The 25,423-nt window shown below is 45.9% G+C and overlaps 1 protein-coding gene across 4 annotated transcripts in view; it reads right to left on the reverse strand.

Moving 5' to 3' along the window:
• The window catches only part of LOC138353124 (serine/threonine-protein phosphatase 2B catalytic subunit 2-like), a 163,571-nt gene that overhangs the window by 48,774 nt on the left and 89,374 nt on the right, over positions 1 to 25,423 (reverse strand). Inside the window, exon 1 of one of the 4 annotated variants that reach the window (XM_069305924.1) lies at positions 22,050 to 22,269. The exons of the other annotated variants lie outside the window; for them this stretch is intronic. Coding sequence (XP_069162025.1) covers positions 22,050 to 22,164 — 115 coding nt within the window. The 5' untranslated portion in view covers positions 22,165 to 22,269. Of the gene's footprint in view, positions 1 to 22,049; positions 22,270 to 25,423 lie in introns of those variants that run through there. 4 annotated transcript variants of the gene reach the window in all.

The raw sequence follows: 25,423 nt of genomic DNA on the forward strand, positions 1-25,423 counted from the left end.
TGGAACTCCTTCAAATATTTTTATGAGTGATGTTTGAGTTATTGGTCGATAATTTGTTTGCCTCTGCTTTACTACCTCCCTTGTGAGGTGGCATGATCTCTGCTGTTTTAAGCATGTCAGGGATAACATTAGTATTTAGGCTTCGTCTCCAAAAGATGCCTAGGACCTGTTATAGTGGTGTTTTGCACTTCCTGATGAATACACAATTCCAGAGTTGTGCCAGGACCAGAAGTCTGGTCCTGGTGTAGAGGGCACCAGGTCCAAGAATCACTAAAAACAGATTTGGACTGTAGTCTTACGTGTTTCACTGATTCCTTTGTTTTCTGTGAAAGTTCCATCACCCGTCACCCGTGCGCAAAAGCCTTATGGTGGATGCAGTTTTTGTTCAAGATGTTCCTCCACTGTGGCTCCTTTAGTCCTCCTTTCAAATCTTCCTCATTAGTTACCCATAGTTCTACCCATCCCCTTAACCCATTTTCCTGGTTGATGGGGTTCTGGGAGTTTTTCTACTCCCCAAGCCCGGCCCGAGGCCAGGCTTGACTTGTGAGAGTTTGGTCCACCAGGCTGTTGCTTGGAGCGGCCCGCAGGCCCACATACCCACCACAGCCCGGTTGGTCCGGCACTCCTTGGAGGTAACAATCTAGTTTCCTCTTAGAAGATGTCCACGGTTGTTCCTGTAATATTTCTGATGCTCGCTGGTAGGACGTTTAACAACCGTGGACCTCTGATGTTCATACAGTGTTCTCTGATTGTGCTCATGGCACCTCTGCTCTTCACTGGTCCACTTCCTAGTGGTCTTTCCTCACCCACTTCCCATATTTTTATCCCTCATCATTTCCCCTTTCCCCTCCCTCACAAATCCCCCAGGACTAGTATTGTGGGCTGTCAACACTGCGTAAAATCCCATTAGGGATTACTCAATGCATGTGTAAATCCAGACAAACGGTACCTGGTTTTTCCTCACCTCCTTGGAAACCTTCCTTTCCTCACACCCAAATGCACCTATTTCAGGGCATCAGTACCCTTAATCCCAGCCATTCACCCACCTTAGGGCACCACCAGTGGCTTCCCGCGAAGGCCAACCCCTCACTGCTTTACTATGCAAATCAAAAGGCAGAGTCTGGTAACTTGCTTATTTATGGGCTATTCATGTCCGTGCCACCACTTGGGTGGCATGATCTTAATCAATCAATCAACTTGCTTATGACTGATACATCAGATTGCGTACAGCGGCGTTTAACAGCCTGTTTGACTAGACCATCAACCGGGAGATGTGGCCAGAGACCGACCCGGATAACACTGATCCTTCGAACCACATCAAGCTAACACATCCAGTCAGTAAATATTGCAACACATCCATTGCCCTTTTTTCAAACCATCTGTGTAAGCTTTCACAAATAGCATGAGTGGCTATTTGTGAGAGGAGAGGACATGGAGCACATGGGAGCCGGTGGCTGAGCGGACAGAACACCGTACACGTGATCCTGTGGTCCCGGGTTCGATCCGGGGCGCCGGCGAGAAACAATGGGCAAAGTTTCTTTCACCCTGATGGCCCCCTGTTACCTAGCAGTAAATAGGTACCGGAAGTTAGTCAGCTGTCACGGGCTGTTTCCTGGGGGTGGAGGCCTGGTCGAGGACCGGGCCGTGGGGACACTAAGCCCCAAAATCATCTCAAGATAACCACATACCCAAGTATCAACTTGGATATTATAAATTTGAAAGGTTCTTTACTTTTCCCTGTTAAGTATTTCGCAAGTCGTCCAAGCGAGTTTAGGCCAGAAAGAGGCAATGCTCTTAGAACCAGGATGTCTTTTCTCCACACCTGTAGAATATCTAAGTTTTTACTGCACAAGAGGAAATGTTAAGGCATCACCGTGACGCTCAATGAAAATACAAAATAATAAAAACAGACTCGGGTCTACATGGTTTACAGAGACACAGTGGGCCTTGCATGACGCTAAAAAAGTTTTATAAGCACGACAGTATTGACTTGCCTTAGTAATGGTCTAATGTTCTTTCGACAGTAAGGGCGTCGCACAGCATGCTGCCGTGAACACGCAAACATTTTGCTCATACGCTCCACCTTTAGTACACCTGCGGCAACACCGGCACGTGAGTGCTTGAGGTTATCTTGAAATGATTTCGGGGCTTAGCGTCCCCGCGGCCCGGTCCTCGACCAGGCCCCCTTTTCGTTACATACCCCCCAGGAAGCAGCCCGTAGCAACTAACTCCCAGGTACCTATTTACTACTAGGTAACAGGGGACATCAGGGTTAAAGAAAAACATCTTGTCCATTTGTCTCCGCCTCCACCGGGGATCGAACCCGGAACCTCAGGACTACGAATCCGAGGCGCTGGCCACCCAGCTGTCAGGTGCCTGACAGCTGTTGTGCAAACAGCAGACGTTACTAACGCTCCAGACGTTAGCAACCTCTGTACGCTACACTATTACTAAACCACTAAATGCAACCCATAGGTTTATGTTCAGGTTTATTCCGTTCATAACGTGAACCTTACTGTACATACTGACCATCTTCCTGCTGTACACTTTAACTATCCTCAACCAGTGATATGTTTACATCAACACAATCTTACAAAACATCATCCACGTGGCCTCGCCGCCATCACCACCACAACATCTTACATCACTATAAAACCCACACGCCGTCTATTCTCAGCTTATGTAGGTCGCTTGTACACCAATTACAATGATTCACACACACACACACACACACTCTCCCGGCGAAATTAACCACCCGATCCGCAAAAAAATATATATATATAGCTTCGTTATTTTATCTGAAAAGCAAACGTAATCAGCATTTTACGTATATTTTAACCCATACCAAAGTGGGTTGGTATTACACTAATGCGTAAGGGCCCCGACATGATACCCGGCGCAGGCATGGTACCCATGGTACCCGGGCCAGCAGAGATGTAGGGTCGGCACACTACCACCCACTACAAGGCTCCAGCTGCAACAATAAATACAGCTGGGCTCACACTCCACACAACACTGGCTCCTGTACACATCCACGCTACTAAACGCTGCTCCTCGCACTGGGTTCACCCCTAACACCAATGGCGGGTCTCGTCTTGGGTTTGTTGAGAGAGGGGTGGAGAGGGGAGATGGTCAAGTTGGGGGTGAGGGGAAAGGGGGAGGGGATTAAGGGTGGGATTGGGGTAGGGGCGAGGATGGGAAGGCAGGTTTAAGACAGCAATGAGCAACTAACTTGCTATTTATTCCTTTGCCTACTGTTTGTATGCAATATGAAACATAAGACGTTTGTAATAATGCTATGTTCGTTGCTAGTATGTTTCAAATTCAACCGTTATGTCTGGTATTCAGCTTGTTCATGGCTGTTATTCAACTACTTACTACCATCGCTTGCTGACCACGATACATTCACTGTGTGTCAATTTATCGATATATTTCGAATGTATCGAAAAGTTTATATTGGCATGCTTAAAACCCACTGGTGGACATAGAACCACTGGTGGGCATAGAACAACGCAAATGAATCCAATTTATTAATCTGCGCATCAAAAGAAAATTCGTGACGTTACAATTTGAGCGCTGTCTTTCATAGGGCCACTTACTGACCTCTGCCACTTTCGAACCGACCCGTCCACACGCCTAACATTGTGTACGGAATCTACTAATCCGTTCAAAACGCAATGTATCAAGTCAAAATTAAAGCATCGTAACATTGACTGTTTTCTATGCATCGGACTCGATTGATTACGTGGGAGTGTTTGGGGGGCATACGTTTCTGGTTAAGCAAAACAGTTGGGCATTCTGAACTTTTGTGTAAAATCGAGAACGGAGGTGTTGGACCACCCCGTTGATGGACCACCCTGTTGATGGACCACTCCGTTGTGTGTGTGTGTACACAAGGTAGGTACATACACACACACACACTACCTTCTGTGGTATATGGTGTACCGCTGTACCAGACGCAACAGTTCCTTAAAACACAATGTTATTCAATATATTTTGGGTTTTATTAACAGTTCGATACATCCACATTTATGTTGCTACTTTATACTCTATGAAGAGTGACTTATAGCAATGTGACATCACCATATCATCAATAACATCACCATATCATCAATAACATCACCATATCATCAATAACATCACCATATCATCAATATCATCATCTCATCAGATTGTTAGTCACGTCATGTGGGGTCAGCTACTGGCAAACTTTCGATGCATCGTGAAGATATTCTCAAGAACACTGAAATGCACAAGATAATTACACAGCTCCAGGCACCTCATATTAGCAAGTCTGAAAACATATTCATTAAAGTGGTGTGCGAGAGATATATTCATAGAAATATTCTACTAGAGTTTATCGCCTATTCTTGACAAATACTTTCTATTCATAACCAACCATCTGGTCCACACCATTGAAATTGAAATAAGTTTATTGAGGTAAAATACACACAAAGGGATGAGGTAGCTCAAGCTATTCTCACCCCGTTCAGTACAACGTGTTAGTACATACATAGACACACATCACAAACAATAAACCTGTTACCAAACATTCTGAGAGATAAACATGTACATTTCCTCCTTTTATTACTACTGAACAATAAGGCAATAAAATGCGGCAAAATGCCTCCATAGATTTTCTCTGATGCGATCAATTTCAATTTCTATATTATGCACCCCATACCCATCCCGTGGGCGGTGGCGTAAAGGATTACAGAGGCACATAATTGGTCTGCCGCGAGTCGATGGCCCTTGACACGATATTAATATAATGTCCAGTCATTAAGACATTTCAGACCTGCATGTACGAGTTGCAAAGATCATTCCAACCACTTTATTAACTTATGTTCTGGAGGATATCCTCATCATGCATCCCAAGTTTGCTAGCGTAGGTCATAGATCACATCACAGATCACAGCCTAATGGACCAAACTCTCACAAGTCAAGCCTGGCCTCGGGCCGGGCTTGGGGAGTAGAACAACTCCCAGAACCCCATCAACCAGGTAACAACCAGGAAACACGACCCTGTATGACTAACCATCCTGTGAGGGCGATTTCTTTTAGCATCAGGTAGCTAGGGGCAGCTGCATAATTGCAGATATACCTAAATATGTTAATATTATACCAATACAATATAATTTATTATTAATAATACAACAATATTAATACAATAAAACATTCCTGCATTATTAGAACGCTATTACCGTTTTAGGAAGAGCTTTGTGGTTCAAATATGTTTATTGAGACAAGAAAAAATACATCTCAAAGGGATAGAGTAGCTTAGGTTTACATCATTACACACAGAGATCACACTAACGTAATGTATCAAATGAACAAAACCCTGTCGTAGCTCAGTCGATTAAGGCAGTGTCTGGGTTGCTCCCGGACGCAGGTTCAAATCCTCGTCACGGCCCTGGCGGATTTGTTCATTAGCTTAGGCTATTTCTTGTCTAAGCTTACGCGGGGCTTCTGGAGCCATGAAGCAGTTGTTGATTGAACTGAACTATTTATTCAGTTCAACTGTTGGTTGAACTGTTTATTTCCAGAGGAAATATGATAACGGCAGGTAGTATGAAGGAATAAACAAGGGGAAAGCGCGTTACATGGACAAGTCTATCAACAGTAATAAATTGGCCATTAAATTGCCTATTCGAAGTGAATTGACTCTGATATGGTCCAATTTGGCTTTAAACCCATCATTTAGTTTTGTACTAGTTTCATTTATAAGAATTTTGTTGTCATCGCGTCACAGGGTTTAATGCATTAAAGGAAATAGAGCATTAACTCAACTATACAATGCTGTAGTAACGCTAGTGGGCCACAATAAGAGCCAACACTGGCTATCTTGAGGTTATCTTGAGATGATTTCGGGGCTTTTTAAGTGTCCCCGCGGCCCGGTCCTCGACCAGGTCTCCACCCCCAGGAAGCAGCCCGTGACAGCTGACTAACACCCAGGTACCTACTTTACTACTAGGTAACAGGAGCATAGGGTGAAAGAAACTCTGCCCATTGTTTCTCGCCGGCGCCTGGGATCGACCCCGGGACCACAGGATCACAAGTCCAGCGTGCTGTCCGCTCGGCCGACCGGCTCCTGGCAGGCAAAGGACACAGAAACAGTGAGAAACAGTGATAGTGACAGAGGCGCCACCATCACAAGGGCTGTTCCTCTCCACTATTGCAACTGTGTCTACCTCAAATGCACCTTTCAGCTGACTAACACCCAGGTACCTATTTACTGCTAGGTAACAGTGTAGTGAGGTCAGCGTTCTCTTTCTACACTGGGCCTCTTCCTGGCTTTCCGGTCAGGAACATGTTTCATGACAGACTTTTACAACACTACGTGTAAGTGGCTCTGCAAGAATGTGAGAACACCAATGTTATGTACTCCCACAACCCAATGCACCTTGTATATAAATAAATACTTCGGCAGTCAGTTGTTTTATTTCTTGTGTGGGATTTTTATTACCTAGAACAGTTCCCATTCAATGTTTGAAAGTTACCTCGTGTTGATTCCAGGGGTTCAAGATCCTCGCGGCCCGGTCTCTGACCAGGCCTCTATGTTCAATGTTTATTTTCCCAAATCTATCCTTTTATTATTAAAATTGAATCTATTGAATCTGGCCCAATAACAGCAAATGTGACATTTAAAATCTTCTTGAATCGTAAATATACAGTCAGCTATTAAGTGTCGAGGCTTAAGGCTACCAACTTTGTACCTGGAGCATACCTGGAGTGTGTTTCGAGAGTACTGTAGTGCTAAGACCAGGCTCGACTTGTGACAACTTGGTCTAACAGTGTTGCTTGAAGCGACCTGCAAGCCCACAACAACCTGGCTGGCCCAGCCCATCTTGCAAGGTGTCTAAGTGCTTCCTGAAGACATCGCGTGTTCCTGATTACCACAAATTTCCTTTCTTAGTTCAAGTGCGTGTGGCGGGTGTCTCCCCCCCCAGGGTAAAGCTGGGTAAAGGAGATTAATGCGAAAACGGAGAGATCAACGGAAAACGTACCGTTGATTAAACGGTACTTTAAGATGTTCTACTCGCTGGGGATGTAGTGGGAAACATCTGTTATGGTAGTGCCCTTTAAACCGACAAGCCAGGTGTTGGGAGCGCCCTAGACAGGTGTTTGAGTGATACGTGACCAAAATATCACCACCAACGAACCCTCTGGCACTCACGGAATTGCATTCTGCCAACGTGTGTTCTGATCCCTTCATATGGAAGAGGCGACTGTGGGAGATTAAGCGAGAGGGGGGGGGGGGGGCTGGGTCATCTAGTCCCACAGTTGTACATACGAAGCCAACACAGCCACGTAACTGAGGCGAACACATGGTATCACCTCGTACTCTAAATTACAGTATCTAACAGGACGCCTGTGTCCACTTACCTATTTCATCACGTTCACTGGAATCCAGTAAAGTTAAATAAGCACCCATACTGACAGAAGAGAATTTGGGATATTTCCTCGTTAAATAAACTCTGAAACAACTGTTACGATTCTGTTAGGAAGTATTTGGGGAAAAGGCCACCCCCCCCCCACACATACACACAGGGGCCTGGTAGCCTGGCGGATAGCGCGCAGGACTCTTAATTTTGTGGCGTGGGTTCGATTCCCGCACCAGGCAGAAGCAAATGGGCAAAGGTTCTTTCACCCTGAATGCCCCTGTTAGCTACCAGTAAATAGGTACCTGGGTGTTAGTCAGCTGTCACGGGCTGCTTCCTGGCCACCCCACCACAAGGGGGGTGGCCAGACACCACAAGGGGGGGGGAGGCCAGACACCACAAGGGGGGTGGCCAGACACCACAAGGGGGGGGAGGCTAGACACCACAAGGGGGGGGAGGCCAGGGACCACAAGGGGGGGGGGGGAGGCCAGACACCACAAGGGGGGTGGCCAGAGACCAGAACACTGACCCCTTCTGGTGTGCTAGTCATGCAAGCCTCGTCCCAGTGGGTACCGTCGCCTCGATCAATGATGGCCTGGACGCCCTCTAGCTAACACTATCGCCCCTCCCTCCCCAACCGCTTCCTCCCCTTTACCCCCCCCCCCCCCCCTTGATAAACATGTATACACTCAAAAGGAAGACAATCACTATAGCTATGAAAACGCCCGAAGAATAAGAGTATAAATGAATACGCAATAATTAAACGTATCAAAATAATATAACAAACTTTGATTTACACAACTCGTTAGCAAAAGTTGCTATACGTGGAGGTGATGATCTACATTGATGGCGAATGCATAAAACATATTGACTTATGCTTTATAAACCTAGAAGGGGACATAATACAATTGAGAAATTTAAATCAGTCCTTCTGCAAGTTGAAACCCATTTTACTACCAAAAATCAGGCAATTGTATACTGTTAGAACATCAGAATTTTAGGACACTACAAAAGGCTCATTGGCCCATATGAGACAACTATTTATATCCACTCAAAACTGCCTTATACATGTCTATCCCACACTTGAAACAATCAAGTGATCCCTACATCTAGCCTACACATTAAATCAAAGAAAATGATAAATCACCGACACCAGTAGATAAGCGGAACAACCCAGACCTAAGCAGGCGATGAGTCACAATAACGTGGCTAAAGTATGTTGACCAGACCACACACTAGAAGGTGAAGGGACGACGACGTTTCGGTCCGGGGTTCATTAATGGTTAGCCTAACAGGGCATAACTGGCCGACCCCTCACAGTGTTCAAGAGAGAACTGGATAAGCACCTCCAAAGGATACCTGATCAACCAGGCTGTGACTCATACGTCAGGCTGCGAGCAGCCGCGTCCAACAGCCTGGTTGACCAGTCCAGCAACCAGGAGGCCTGGTCGACGACCGGGCCGCGGGGACACTAAGCCCCGGAAGCACCTCAAGGTAGGTGTGTATTCTCCACGAGGGCCTCCATGGCGCAGTAGGCTGCAGGTTTACAACATGGTCTCCTGAGTGTGTGCACAAGTCCTCACGAGGGTGAAGAATATAATTACCAGGAATGTTGGCCAATAGTTTACCAATAATCAAGTAATTGATAATTAGTGTACACAGGGACTGTACACTAATTATCACAAGGCAACAAGGCTGAAGACTCCGGAGCCAAATGTAAGATTATCCTCCTGTTAATTCAAACATGATTAAGACAACGAAACCCAACAGTATATATGGATACTATCTTGAGGTTATCTTGAGATGATTTCGGGGCTTTAGTGTCCCCGCGGCCCGGTCCTCGACCAGGCCTCCAACCCCAGGAAGCAGCCCGTGACAGCTGACTAACACCCAGGTACCTATTTTACTGCTCGGTAACAGGGGCATAGGGTGAAAGAAACTCTGCCCATTGTTTCTCGCCGACGCCCGGGATCGAACCCAGGATCACAAGTCCAGCGTGCTGTCAGCTCGGCCGACCGGCTCCCTAGTTTGACTAAATACTTGTCCTATCATTTGAGGCGGACGCACTTTGGAACTATACATTAAAACAAAATGGCTGACAGGCTATTAAAAATGACTTTAAAGCCTTGTATTACGTACCAGTTAATACGCAGATTAATAACCAATCAGGTTATCAATCAACTCCCTGGCTCGACCGGATAAGCTTGACAACTAGGCAACTTTAAACGGTTCGATACTATGCTCTATTATCGTAATACTACGAAATACTAAACTTCACTGATAACACATTCGAAAAAAAAAATCGCTGCCTTTGAAGCTATGTGAATCAGTGTTCGGGGGAACCTTGATAAACTGGTACAGTGGCCTGTTGTGGAAAGTATTATGTACATTTTGAACATTCTGAGGCCATGCAATGGGATCAAACTCTTAATTGTGGACTCCCAAAGCACAAGCGACAGATACCTGCAGATTCTGGGAGTAGTTCTACTCTCCAAGCCCGGCCCGACGTCAGACTTGACTTGTGAGAGCTTGGTCCACCAGGCTGTTGCTTTAAGCGGATAAATGCCCTCTGATGTTGTAGGTGACAATGCAATACAAAACATTTAAACGGATGTGTAAATAACTGATAATCATCAGTGAGAATACTGATGTTGTTACAAGAATGTAACAACTCTTGTGTCTCAAAAAATACCGAAAGCTAACCTTCAAATGTGTAATGTCCCACACAAGGTAGTACTGCCAATTTGTGTCATCTCTACCCACTACCATCCCCCATGAAAAAAAATCTTTACATCTCCCCATAACCACTAACCCCTTAACTCTTTCTCCCCCTCCCCCCCCCCGTCAGACCATCTCCCCTTTCCTCCTCACACCATCTCCCCCTTCTCGAATATTAATATAACATCCTTTATGTACACTTTTGTGGTCTAATGGCACTAAGTTAAACATTATGTTCAACCCAGTCACGTGACTGTTCTCCCTGGAGAAGCAGACGCGCCACACGAATCATCCAGCAGGAGGAACGTCACCGAAGGACGGATACAATAGCTGGAATTAAGAGTCGTATGCCAAGACACTGGAATCTTGTTTGACGTTTTCAAGGTTTAAACTTGCACTGTATCGCCATGTGTCGACCCAGGATAACTGTGATCATCCAACAACATCACTACCCAGTTCGTCCTCCTAAGGTTTGCCAACATCAAGAAAACTGTCAATTTAAAGCAGCCTCTCCTGACCTAACCAGAGAACCCAAAACAGAAAACGGGACAAGTACGTCCCTTTCGCCAGCTGCTTCAATATTCTAGTACGACACTTTTTGGCCTAATGTAACGCATACGATCGAAATGCGACGTTCTTTGTAAGAGAACAAGTTGCATCACCACCCACCATACTTGCCGGACACCACCACGCTGTCACGCAGCCTCCAGCACACGTCAAACACTCACCTGAAACACAAATTTACACGATTAGTTAATGAACCGATAGATATAAAACTCAAACATTAAACGTTTGCAATTTACCCCCGCGCGCGCGCGCACACGCACACACACGCCCGCCCGCCCGCCCGCCAATAAGCGTGACTGAATGAGCGTAGCCACGTGGCTAGTGTAGGGGAGAGTAAAGCCAAACTCCTAGTGACGCCGGATGACAGCATCATCACTGATCGATTCATTCAGGTATTATGCACCCCTAAGCCATATTAATAATTTTAAGTTATTTAACCTAGGCAGCTCGTCTAACCCATCGAGGTCTACGTTAGTTCCGGATAACGTTATTGAAATATATATTGCATATATATAAATATACGTGTATATAAACATAGCAGAAGGCACCATGGGCCGGGTAATGACATTTAGGTGATTGAGTGATACACAAAGTCACTAACAAGCACAGTGTTTTGTGCGGGGGCTTCAGCATCGGATTTTTTTCCCGCTGTGGTCGAGAATGTAAAAACTGCAGCTGATGACGTGTGTGAGGACTGTTGTGACCCTAGTGAACGCTCCCTGTGCCTTGGTCAGTCGCTGGGGCATGCCAAGCCTCGCCGACGGGGCCTGGTGCACGTCTTATGCCTCTGGGGCACAACACCTCTAGGTCAAGACGGGCTGGTAAGGCGCCCCCTTCAACTGCTACAGGCTTATCACCGGACGAGAACGATCGCATCAAAACACCTCAATTCCAGCCCTTTGTTAAGTCCCAAGGATATGGCTTGGATAACATCTGAATCACCATGTACCACCTGTACCCCCCACTGTAGCTTGTTACACTGTATTCCCCCCTAGCTTTCCACGTCCATTGACTAAGCCATTAATGACACCGCTAATAGCTATAGCAAATATTTGGGTCACGACATGGCTCCACAAGCACTCGTCTACGTCCACCCACCCCACTAGCACGCCATTAGCCACAAGAGGTTCATTGTCTGCCAAGGAAACTCCATCTTCACTTCCTCCCACAACAATTTATTCAGCGCTATATCACACATCCTCTTAATCTTCCCGCCTAGCTCTTGAATGTTAAATGTTAAGTGGGCGGAGATGGCGGCGGCGGTGGCAGCTGCAGTGATGGCGGTGGCGGCAGCCATCACTGCTAACCTAACAGTGATTATGAGGAAGCTAAGTCTAGCTCTTCATGCCCTGCCTATGAGTCGTGTTGTATCCGATATAATTCACCTTCCCCGGCACTTAAATTCTTAGACGAATCTGGCCTTATAAAGTTAGCGATGAGAGGTGGCTTCCACACCACCATTTGGTCACCATTTGGTCCGGGAGACATCTCCCGTCACGCAGGGTGCAGTTGCGCCTCCACAGATCTCCAGTATCATCTTTTGATACTGGTAATGGCTCGAAAGGGCCACCACTTACGGGCTATTCATGCCCGTGCCACCTCTTGGGTGGCTTAATCTTCATCAATCAATCAGGTGGCTTCCACAACTTCCATCAACACATTCCACTTGTTGACCACCCACACAGGGTACGAAATTCCCTGTTGTCCTTCAGCATTTCAGTTTCCAGAGGCAACCCATGTCTACACCGTCTCTTGCCCCTTAGCATCATAATACTGCCACCATATCCCCTGGTTTGTATAGCGGGTGGAGATACTCCCCAGCAGTGTTGGAGGAGCACAGTTGAGGTGGGTGTGGTGGCATGCTGTGGCCAGAGTATAGAATGGCACAGAGGGGGGGGGGGAGGGGAGTAGGAGAGGGGAAGGTGGGGGGGGGAGACGCAGGGATGGGGGGGAAGGGAGGGGAGGGTAGTGGTGCTCTAGGCAACACCAGAAGACGAGCAAACAGGATATTACGACAGTGACGGTGGCGGCCCTGCTGCGACGCATCTGTACCGCTGGGATGCATCTGTACCGCTGGGACGCATCTGTACCGCTGACACCGCCACCACCGCCGTCCTCATACTCCCGCCGCCCCAAATAAAGGTTATTAAAAACAACTGGAGAACGTGCCAAGTACAATGGGGAGGGAATTATAGGAGAAAGTCCATTCACGATCGTAAATATAAACCATGAAATCCATGGGGTCGCGGAGTACACACACACACACACACACAAGGAGCGTGTGAGATACTCAATATGAAGCCACCACCAGGATAGATTTCCACCATTAAGACACGGCAGCACCTCCAAACACGAGACACTGAACACACAATGCCGGATGGCAAAACGGGCTTACTGACTGGAGAAACATTTTCACCCTATTTGAAGGCACGTCCTGTTATTTTTGTATATGCACACGAGAACTACCAAATAGATTCGTTACCAGCTACGGAATACAATACCAGCTTGCATTTGTTATGTAGTTACCAATTTTTTAAGTAAAGAGAAGGGAGAGGCAAAGGTGAGGGGAAGTGTAGAAGTGGGAAATACAGTGAGGTATGAAAGCAGGCGGGCTGTTCGCCTTGCTGACACACAGTAGAAGGTGAAGGGACGACGACGTTTCGCTCCGTCCTGGACCATTCTCAAGTCGATCTATATTTCATGTTTGTCCAACTCAAACAATGAAAGAATCAATATATTTACAAACATTTCAAATATCTTAGTTGGACAGCGTCTCGAGGAGCGGCCGAGGAAGCGGGTCTTCATCTCTCATACCGCAAATTCTGCAGATTGATTGATGAAGATTAAGCCACCCAAAAGGTGGCACGGGCATGAATTGCCCGTAAGTGGTGGCCCTCTTGAGTCATTACCAGTATCAAGAGCTGATACTGGAGATCTGTGGAGGTGCGACTGCACCCTGCGTGACTGGAGATGTCTCCCATCAACGGTAGATTGATTGATTGATAAGGACTAAGCCACCCAAAAGGTGGCACGGGCATGAATAACCCGTAAGTGGTGGCCCTCTTGAGCCATTACCAGTATCAAGAGCTGATACTGAAGATCTGTGGAGGTGCGACTGCACCCTGCGTGACGGGAGACGTTTCTCCCGTAGAAAAAAAAATTCTGCAACTCCGCTGCTCTTCATATATAACTAATCTTCCATGGGGTACCTGTATCCGAGACGGACTCTAGCCATTACGTATTCTCCCCTTCGACAACAGCATTGTTCGTAGATAATGACCGAGGCTGTCGGTTGCAACTGCATTGTTGCATCCTTCTCTGCTATCGTTGTCACGCTGATGATGCTGACGATATCTCGAATTTTGTAAAGAAAAGTGTCTTGAGGGATGAAGTATTCAACACGATCTCCTTCAAGGCTCCTGTCAATACTATTCATCACATAGAACAACAAATGATGGTCAAGAGGCTGGCACGATTAACATTATTAACATTGACAAAATTAATTACAAATTTTGCCTAATCTGAAGATTTCACGATTAACATTATACATGAAAACGTTAACAAAGAGGAACCTTAGGAGCAGCAGCATCTCCACCAGCCTCTCTCATCCTTGAACCTGTCTATCTTGTTTACCTATACTGCTCCCACCCCCATCACCGCCCCCCCCCCTTCTCCCACCCCATCACCGCCCCCTCCCTTCTCCCACTCCATCAGAGCACCCCCCTCCCTTCTCCCACCCCATCAGAGCACCCCCTCCCTTCTCCCACCCCATCAGAGCATCCCCCCTCCTCCCACCCCCATCAGAGCACCCCCCTTTCTCCCTCCCCCATCAGAGCACCCCCCTTTCTCCCACCCCCATCAGAGCACCCTCCCCCTTCTCCCACCCCCCCCATCAGACAGCCCCCCCCCCCCGTCAAGTTCCCTATTATCCCCACAAGTTGGGACACTTGTTATAATCAAAAACAATAATTCACAGTAGTTTTAGAATTAAATGAAATATATATATATCATATATATGTATATTTTATATATATATATATAATATATATTATATATATATATATATATATATATATATATATATATATATATATATATATATATATATATATATATATATATATATATATATATATATATATATATATATTATATATATATATATATATATATATATATATATATATATAATTATATATATATATATATATATATATATATATATATATATATATATATTTTCTCGTTATGTTCGTGTTTAACTAAATACGACTCGATCACTTTGGATTCGAACGAGAAAAAAAAGGACACCAAATGGTTCATCTCACGATACAGAGTTACAGAAGCCGTAACCAAGTACCACAACCTGACTCACAAGGTATGGTTTCCACTCCTCTTTCCTTCTCTCAAGGCGTTACATTACCCATAACTCGCCTTACACTTGACGGCCGCATTGGAAAGCCTCGGGCCGCTCCGGCTTTATAGACAGACTTAACCCATTTATTTACAGAGCGATAAACTTTTAAAATGTATTCTGGTATATTTGGAACCGGTAAGCCCCAGCATCTTCCATGTCCAAGTTATTGACATCTTCTTGAGGTTATCTTGAGATGATTTCGGGGCTTCTAGTGTCCCCGCGGCCCGGTCCTCGACCAGGCCTCCACCCTCAGGAAGCAGCCCGTGACAGCTGACTAATACCCAGGTACCTATTTACTGTTAGGTAACAGGGGCATAGGGTGAAAAACTCAGCCCATTATTTCTCGCCGGCACCTGGGATCGAACCCAGGACCACAAGTCCAGCGTGCTGTCCGCTCGGCCGACCCGGTCCTTCTTTGCTCCAGGTATTGCAATATTAGAGAACGAAGAACGACTAGGCGAAGAACGCGAATAGGATAACATTAGCCAAGATGCAGCAAATCGAGGGAAAACATGACAGTATAATATGTTGACCAGACCCCACACACTAGAAGGTGAAGGGACGACGACGTTCCGACTCGAGTCGATTCAAGTCGATTCTCTATCGACTAGAGAATGGTCCAGGACGGACCGAAACGTCGTCGTCCCTTCACCTTCTAGTGTGTGGTCTGGTCAACATTAGCCACGTTGTGACTCATCGCCTGCATATGGTAGAGTATAATATATCCAGCAGTGTATTCTTTCCTACGAGGACAGTTCGCATGTGCTCTAAATGGAGTGAAATACTGTATAGGTTATCTGGGTAGAGAGACGTTCATAGAGACCATAAACCACATAAGCCACTCTTATTTCTAGAACAGAGTGCAGTGTTTTAGCAGTTATATAAATCGGCATAAACCTATTATGAGAGAGTTAATGAGTCGTTGCTTACAGTACTAGTAAGTCACAACTACAAGTATGATATTTAGTGACAGCCTGAGACCTCATATGCCGAGTGATTCATAACTTTCATTGTACATAGAAGCTATCCTTATTATTATTAGATGCAGTTTAGATACTGGTTAGAATATCACAATTTTTAACAACAGATTTCTGATGCCAGCAGACTCTTGATACTGGGTATCAATACTTGATACCAAGATCAACCAGGTTGTTGGTCTGGTTGTTCCACCAAGCAACAACCTGTTGGACCAAGTAATCACAAGTGGAGCCTGGCCCCAGGTCGGGCTCGGGGAATAGAACTCCCCAGACCCTCTGCATGTATAGCGACGCTAAGCCCTGGAAGCACCTCAAGGTAACCCTCAAGGTATCCTCAAGGTAACCTCAAGGTAACCTCAAGGTATCCTCAAGGTATCCTCAAGGTAACCAAGGTAACCTCAAGGTATCCTCAAGGTATCCTCAAGGTAACCTCAAGGTAACCTCAAGGTAACCTCAAGGTAACCTCAAGGTAACCTCAAGGTAACCTCAAGGTAACCTCAAGGCAACCTCAAGGCAACCTCAAGGTAACCCTCAAGGTAACCCTCAAGGTAAACTCAAGGTATGGTCGAGGCCCAGCACCAGCCTTCATGATTCAGCGTGACACGTCAAGAGAGCACCAACCACTGCCACTAACTTCATCTCATTATCTCCAGATTACATTTCACACTTCACTTTAAATGACGGCTCAAAACTATTGCCCCTCCCCCAAACTGACCAGATATTTCAAAGAATTTATTTTGTAATTTTTAAAGATTGCATTAATACATTTTTTCAATACACAACCACGGCAGTAACACACACACACACAGGTGGAGGCTGACTCCATAAACAGTTTCGAATGTAGATATGATAGAGCCCAGTAGACTCGGGAATCTATACATCAGTTGATTGACAGTTGAGAGGCAGGACCAAAGAGCCAGAGCTCAACCCCCGCGAGGACAATTAGGCGAGCGCGCGCACACACAGTTGGAACAAATTAGGTGAGGAGGTGGTGGTGGAGGCCAAGACCGTCAGTAGTTTCAAAGCGTTATATGACAGTACTGGGAAGACGGGACACCACGAGCGTAGCTCTCATCCTGTAACTACACTTAGGTAATTACACACACACACACACACACACACACACACACACACACACACACACACACACACACACAGAGTCAAGTGTAGATATGACAGAGCCCGATAGGCTCAGGAATCTGTACACCTGTTGATTGACGGTTGAGAGGCGGGACCAAAGAGCCAGAGCTCAACCCCCGCAAACACAACTAGGTGAGTACACACACACACACACACACACACACACCCACACCCCTACCTACCTACCTCAGGCTACACATGTTTAGCCTACTTACCCAGCAAACCGGTTGGCCAGGTATTTACTCCACACCATATAACATCCAACTAAATTAACACTTCTGACAGTGAAATTGCTACGTGTTCAAGAATTACATAAAAAATAATACTCAAATATAAGGTTAAGCAAGGCGTCTCTCATTCTAATACTTGTACGTCTATAATCAGCGGCAATATTGCCTTGTTACATTAATAGTTTGTATAAGTGGTTGTTACCATGCTGCCGTACCTTGTGTACCTTCCGGGGTTCAACAGCTCCGCGGCCCGGTCTCAGACCAGGCCTCCCGGTTGGTCGTCTGGTCAACCAGGCTGTTTGACGGGGCTGCTCGCAGCCTGATGTATGAATCACAACTTGGTTGATCAGGTATTCTTTGGAGGAGTCTTGATTTTCTACCCACCTCAAGACTCCGCTCCAATATAGAAGCATCAAGAAATATGGACCAATAGGCTTTCTACAAACACTTCTATTCAATACCCATTGTTTCTGTTCTGTCTTGTGTTGATACTTTTAATACCCTATTAATATCCCCTCCTGTTCTGTCTTGTGTTAATGCCACATCACCCTTCCCACCTCACTCAAATGTAGATATAAAATCAGAGATACGTTCTAATCAGTTGTGTATTTGTGAAGTCTTTGAAAATGTAGTAAGTTTTACGAAACGCGCCCGTGTCGCGTCAGACTAGAAATAAAAATGAATTTTGGAGAAGTGATTTTTGATTTACCTCCAACAGTGAAGCGTAATGTACGAAAGATTGAGAAAATTCGTGTTAGAATTATTAATCTTACTTTTCGGTCATATTTAATAATATATATATATATATATATATATATATATATATATATATATATATATATATATATATATATATATATAAATTCATATATATGAAGATATATCTATCTTTTCTATATCTTTATCTTCCTATATATACTGTCTAGGGGAGGACTAATTTTGCGGCTGGAATACAATGGTGGTGCGTCCAATGGTGGCTGCGTCCAATGGTGGCTGCGTCCAATGAAAGTCTGCCCCCCTAATACAACTCTTCCCCCCCCCTCCCCCCTACTCGCCACTTGTGTACTCCCCCACCCATTACAAAACTTATCCCCCCCCCTTGATAACCTTCCCCCTCTTGATCACTTTGTTTGCGTCCCACACTTTAAATCTCTTCTGCTTCTTACGCCGTAATCATGTCTCCTCCTCCTCCTCTCTGTTCACCCCCCCCCCACTAAACACCCATCACCCCACTTAATATTAAAGTGCCACCCCAAACAACCCTGCTCCTCCTACAGCACGCCAACCATCACAACCTGTTACTTCACGACCATCACCAAACTCCAGTGAACAAATCCACAAGGGCCGTGATGAGGATTACAGCAGCGTCTGGGATGCTCTCGGACGCAGGTTCGAATCCTCGTCACGGCCCTTGTGGATTTGTTCATTTGATGCATCACGCAATTGTGATTTCTGTGTGCAACGAAGCTCCAATCATTCCCCTAACAACCAATTCCAATCTGCTATTATCCACTCGCCCCAATTTCCAGGCTATAGGCAGACATGCCAATCAACACCCCCCTTCTCCCTCGTTCCTATCCCCCCAAAAAACGATGGTGCAACATTGCAGAATTTTGCAATGTTGCACCATCCGCCAGACTTTCACCTGTGCTCTCCAACACAAGGCTGATCCCCAATAGCCTTCTGGACTACCAGTCATTATAATCCAGTTCTTTAACCATACCACCAACCACCTCTTTGCCGTCAAAACCAGCGTGTGCCACTTCACAACAGCGGACACTCGTCACCTGGCTAACGAACCTGATGTTGGTCACCTATTTGCTAGGTGTCTTCACCCTCCATCTATTCCCTTCACATACTCTATATGTGAAGAGGGATGCGAAAATAGTGGTGTGATGTACCACCATCACTATAGCTGGTGGGTTATGACGGCCAATCTATGGGCAAGAGGACTCATGACAGACAAGAGCAGGAGAGCACACAGGAGAGAGCGCACACAGGAGAGCGGGAGGGGAGGAAAGAGGGTGATTATGACCACGACGCGGCCAACAGCAGCAGGAGTATTACAGTTCAAAGATACACACACATTAGCGTGTGCTGGACACCTGTCAATTAAGTCACTGCAAGAGGAAGGAGTGATGGGTTGACGAGTACCGCACTAGAGAGCGTGATGAGCACACCTGTGCAGTTTGATGACATTGTGTGCAAGTTACACACACCACTGTACACCTGGAGATCTTGCTCCACCACGGAGCACATGTGTGGGAGGTATTCCTACACATGTGCCCCCAACCTTCATTTCCCCAAACTGTCAAACGTATACCTTACACACACACAACATTTTCTAAAGCACGAACACAAATTTTATTTACCACAATCGTTGGAATCCCTCATTTGCATGCAAGTATTTTAGCATGAAAGTAGTCACAGCATACCCTAACACAAGCACGGTAGCTACAGCATACTCTGATACAACCATGGTAGCTACAGCATACTCCAACACAAGCACGGTAGATTGTATTACATCTCCGTCACATGTATACCCACTTGAGAGCCCGGACATGACCCCATTGGTGAGGCGAGGGTGGATGACCCACGCAATACTCACCACGTACTCAGCACCCTGCAATCACTCCCACGCAACTAGTTCACTCAACCGCACGCAATCACTGACGAGACGCAGCTGCCTATATAACACGATGGGACACTCGTTCACTCAACCGCACGCAATCACTGACGAGACGCAGCTGCCTATATAACACGATGGGACACTCGTTCACTCAACCGCACGCAATCACTGACGAGACGCAGCTGCCTATATAACACGATGGGACACTCGTTCACTCAACCGCACGCAATCACTGACGAGACGCAGCTGCCTATATAACGCGATGGGACACTCGTTCACTCAACCGCACGCAATCACTGACGAGACGCAGCTGCCTATATAACACGATGGGACACTCGTTCACTCAACCGCACGCAATCACTGACGAGACGCAGCTGCCTATATAACACGATGGCACACTCGTTCACTCAACCGCACGCAATCACTGACGAGACGCAGCTGCCTATATAACACGATGGGACACTCGTTCACTCAACCGCACGCAATCACCGACGAGACGCAGCTGCCTATATAACACGATGGGACACTCGTTCACTCAACCGCACGCAATCACTGACGAGACGCAGCTGCCTATATAACACGATGGGACACTCGTTCACTCAACCGCACGCAATCACTGACGAGACGCAGCTGCCTATATAACACGATGGGACACTCGTTCACTCAACCGCACGCAATCACTGACGAGACGCAGCTGCCTATATAACGCGATGGGACACTCGTTCACTCAACCGCACGCAATCACTGACGAGACGCAGCTGCCTATATAACACGATGGGACACTCGTTCACTCAACCGCACGCAATCACTGACGAGACGCAGCTGCCTATATAACACGATGGCACACTCGTTCACTCGACCGCACGCAATCACTGACGAGACGCAGCTGCCTATATAACACGATGGGACACTCGTTCACTCAACCGCACGCAATCACCGACGAGACGCAGCTGCCTATATAACACGATGGGACACTCGTTCACTCAACCGCACGCAATCACTGACGAGACGCAGCTGCCTATATAACACGATGGCACACTTCTAAAAAAAATTTATTTCCATTTATATAGTATTTAAGAATATTTCTTCTCCCATTGTGGACTTTGCATAAATATTACAATGCTGGCATGTTAAGGGTATTACTCGAGTTATTACTTAATACTGGTTGACTTAAGACAATACCGAGGAATTATCTCATTATTAGGTGAGGTTGCCAAGTTAGTTTTCGTTCAACTACAAAACACTTAAATGTTGAACTGAATTAAGGAAATTAAGGAAAATTAAGGAAATTAAGGAAAATTAAGAAAATTTAGCTTGTTCAGCACAAGTAACATGACATCCTGGAGGCCAGATTCACGAAGCACTTACGCAAGCACTTACGAACGAGTACATCTTTCCTTAATCTTTGACGGCTTTGGTTACATTTATTAAACAGTTTACAAGCATGAAAACTTGCCAATCAACTGTTGTTATTGTTATAAACAGCCTCCTGGTGCTTCGGAGCTCATTAACTGTTTGATAATTGTAAACAAAGCCGCCAAAGATTGAGAAAAGATGTACAGGTTCGTAAGTGCTTTCGTGAATCTGGCCCCTGGTATCTCGACCAGCAATTAGTGGATGTGATGTATCTTAATACTCTAGGTTGTGGCAAAGACGGTGAATGGTGCCTATTATGTGGGCCTGCGGGCCGCTCCAAGCAACAGCCTGGTGGACCAAACTCTCACAAGTCAAGCCTGGCCTCGGGCCGGGCTTGGGGAGTAGAACAACTCCCAGAACCCCATCAACCAGGTGTGTCGTCGTGAAAAGAAAGCTGTATTTATGAAATTGTAAATTTAAATATATACCTAATGTCTGAAATAGCAGGCTATAGTCTCGCTAAACGATAGTATTGTGTAATTTTGTAAATTAGATCAATGGTAATTTTTTCTTGTGTAAGCAGCTTCCTCGCGATTAGGTAAATTTTGATATAAATTGTGTCAATAAGATTACCTTGGGTTGATTGTGGGGGAACAAGGTCCTTGTGGACAGGTCTCCGGACCCGGCCTCCTGGTCGATGGACTGACCAACCAGGCTGTTGAACGGCGCTGCTCGCAGCCTGACGCATGTATTACAGTCTGGTTGATCAGGTATAGCAAGGCCACATCTTTAACCCGCGCGGCGTACTTCTTGCTCCAAGCTGCCAATAACCCCGCCCAAGGGTCAAGCTTGCTCCTAGCTGCGGGCTGCTGGATACTAGCTGTAGGCGCCTAGCTGCAGGCTCCTAGCTCCTAGCTGCTGGCTCCTAGCTGCAGGCTGCTGGATACTAGTTGCAGGCGCCTAGCTGAAGGCGGCAGGCTCCTAGCTGCAGGCGCCTAGCTGAAGGCTGCAAGCTCCTAGCTGCTGGCTCCTGGCTGCAGGCTCCTAGCTACAGGCTGCCGGCTCCTAGCTGCAGGCACTTCTTGCACACTTAACCTGGCTCACGACGTGACTTCGCTCTTCTCCTTACACGGGGTCCAGTGACCCTCTCCTACCACACCGGTTTTAGTCTGCATGTTCCCCCGGCGTGTTGATTTAATGACTGGTCGACAGTCTCGACCAAACACTGACAAGCCTCGGAACACCCCCACGTGTAGTACACGTTTGGTCATGCTGCGTTACCGCTACCTTTTTCAATCTTGTGTTGATGATATCCTCAAAATGCATCCGGAGTCTGCCAGTGCAGACCGCTTATCACATGCCTCTGTATGACTAACCATCCTGTGTGATGGGGATTTTTTTAGCATCACCTAGTTAGCTTTTTTGACAAACTGTACTCCACTTCATATAGTCTAGGGTAGCTGCACTAATGCAGATGTACCTCATTTCTTGATAAACAAAAAAAATGCGTTACCGCTCCTACACACACCAACGCCAAGCACAAAGGTCACACCAGTCTATCTCTTCAAAATTACCCACCAAAACATGTCGAAAAATGCTTTCATATCACTTAATCTTTTCTCACAAACTGGTCACACACACACGACGACGGCATGTCGACCGAATGGGAGTGAGTAGAGTACTGTTCATGCTCTGACCAGCACTCATTACCTCGCCCGGTAATTCTGATTGGCTAACAGAATTCCCGCCACCGGACGAGCCACACCGGGCTGACCGTTAACGACCTTCACGGTCGTTAACCTTGTTCTCCCTGTAATATTGAAAGTAATATCCAGAATGCCCAATGTTATTCTGAAGAAAAAATCTCACGCCCTATATAAATCTCACGCCCTATATAAATCTCACGCCCTATATAAATCTCTCGCCCTATATAAATCTCACGCCCTATATAAATCTCACGCCCTATATAAATCTCTCGACCTCAACTTGCATTTCAACGTCAGCCTTGTCAGTTGCAACTTTGTAATTGACTGTGATCTTTCACTCGCATGTCAAATCTAAGAAACAGAGATAGGGCGTAAGTGAATTATAAGAATGTGACAAGTGTGTGTAGTGATTAGTGTACGATTAGTGACCCCGATATCTGAGGCGATATCTGGGACGATATGGGGATCATAATAGGATCAAACCCGCATCTCTGGACTTTTGATCGCATCGTATAGTCCAAGCACCTGCTCAAGCCTGTGATAAGAGACCTGACAGGAGCACACTGAACCAGCCTCGACACCACCTTGCTTGTTTGATAGGGTTTTGAGAATAGTTCTACTCCGCCAAGCTGTGTCCACAACTAACCTGCTCAACTTCCCCGAAACCATCAAAACCTGTCGCGTTTTGTTGCAACTACCTTGACAGTTCAACATTTTCACAATCTCATGCAATTGGAGAACATGCCACAATCACCTCTGATTTAGATTTCAATCTCTCTCATATACTAGCCTCTGTAGCGCAATCTGGTTGATAACTGGATGATAACTGGTTGATGGGGTTCTGGGAGTTGTTCTACTGCCCAAGCCCGGTCAGAGGCCAGGCTCGACTTGTGAGTTTGGTCTACTAAGCTGTTGCTTGGAGCGGCCTGCAGGCCCACATACCCACCACAACCCGGTTGGTCCGGCACTCCCTGAAGGAAACAATCTAGTTTCCTCTTGAAGATGTCCACGGTCGTTCCGGCAATATTTCTTATGCTCGCTAAACTAATCTAAACGATTCCTCCGTTTCAGATATTGTCACACCTTCGTAATGCTGCAATATACTGACCTGCAAGCAAGAGGTTGCAGCAATGTCAGCATGAAGAGAGTAAGTCACAATAACGTGACCGTTCTAGACCCGTCTCAAGTCGAAGTGGTTGTGCCTCAAGAAGCCAGGACGAGCCGAAACCTTGCTACTTGAATTTTTCTTGTGGCAATTGGGTACTTCAGCGTCAAATTGTTTCATGCAGTAGATAGTTGTAAGGATCTCTAGCATAACTGATATTATGCTACATTCACACACTAATAAATTAGATATTCACCGTTTTAACAACTTTAGCAACAACAAAATTTATACAAAAATAAAAAAAGGGCTAAATACACACACACACTCAATCCTAGCAAATGGCCAAGTTATTTTAATGCGCGATTTATGTCGTCAATATCTTTCAACTAAAACCATTAGGCAAATATTCCAGGAAACAAAAATCTGGGTTATAATTCTCCAAGGGTCAGTTTGTCAGTGTGTTTACTCGCCATCAAAGACAGTCGGAACGAAATGAATTTGGCATTTAGACTTGGGTGAAGGAATTATTTCAGTCACAGTTTAAATTGTCAACTACAAGACGAGAGTTTGGGGGCAAAATAGTTTATAGACTTCTTTGTTGTGCATCCCGTGACACAGGCTCGGTGCCAGGCCTCTTTTGTTCACACCCACACTATATGGATCAGCCGGGGTGTGGTGGGTATGTGAGCCTGCGGGCCGCTCCAAACATCAGCCTGGCGGACCAAATTCTCACAAGTCGCGCCTGGCCTCGGGCCGGGCTTGGGGAGAAGAACAACTCCCAGAACCCCATCAACCAGGTATACGAATCGTTCACAGACCAGTGATCTTCATTTGTGTCCAGGGTTCTCCCACCCAGCAATAATCAGCTGCTTTTCCAGCCATTCGATCATCACTAATCACCACATTTCCCAGAAACATCCCCATGATTAAGAAAATAATGAGTAACGTAGACACAAAGTGACATACGCAGTTAATTAAAACACATTAGTCCTTTAACGCTGGCAAGTTAACTAATAATGTAACAGTTAACAGACTAAATGTAACTGCCTACGTTACATTATTACATGGTTACCTTCACACACAAATGGCTTGTCGATCTAAATCCTGTCGAAATCAGATCCTTGACATACGAGTTGTGAGTTCAAAGTCAAACCTACCCTCTGAATCTGCCGAAACAATTGTAAATGTACAAAACC

This window comes from Procambarus clarkii, chromosome 56 (assembly GCF_040958095.1).
Source record: "Procambarus clarkii isolate CNS0578487 chromosome 56, FALCON_Pclarkii_2.0, whole genome shotgun sequence".
Lineage (NCBI taxonomy): Eukaryota > Metazoa > Arthropoda > Malacostraca > Decapoda > Cambaridae > Procambarus > Procambarus clarkii.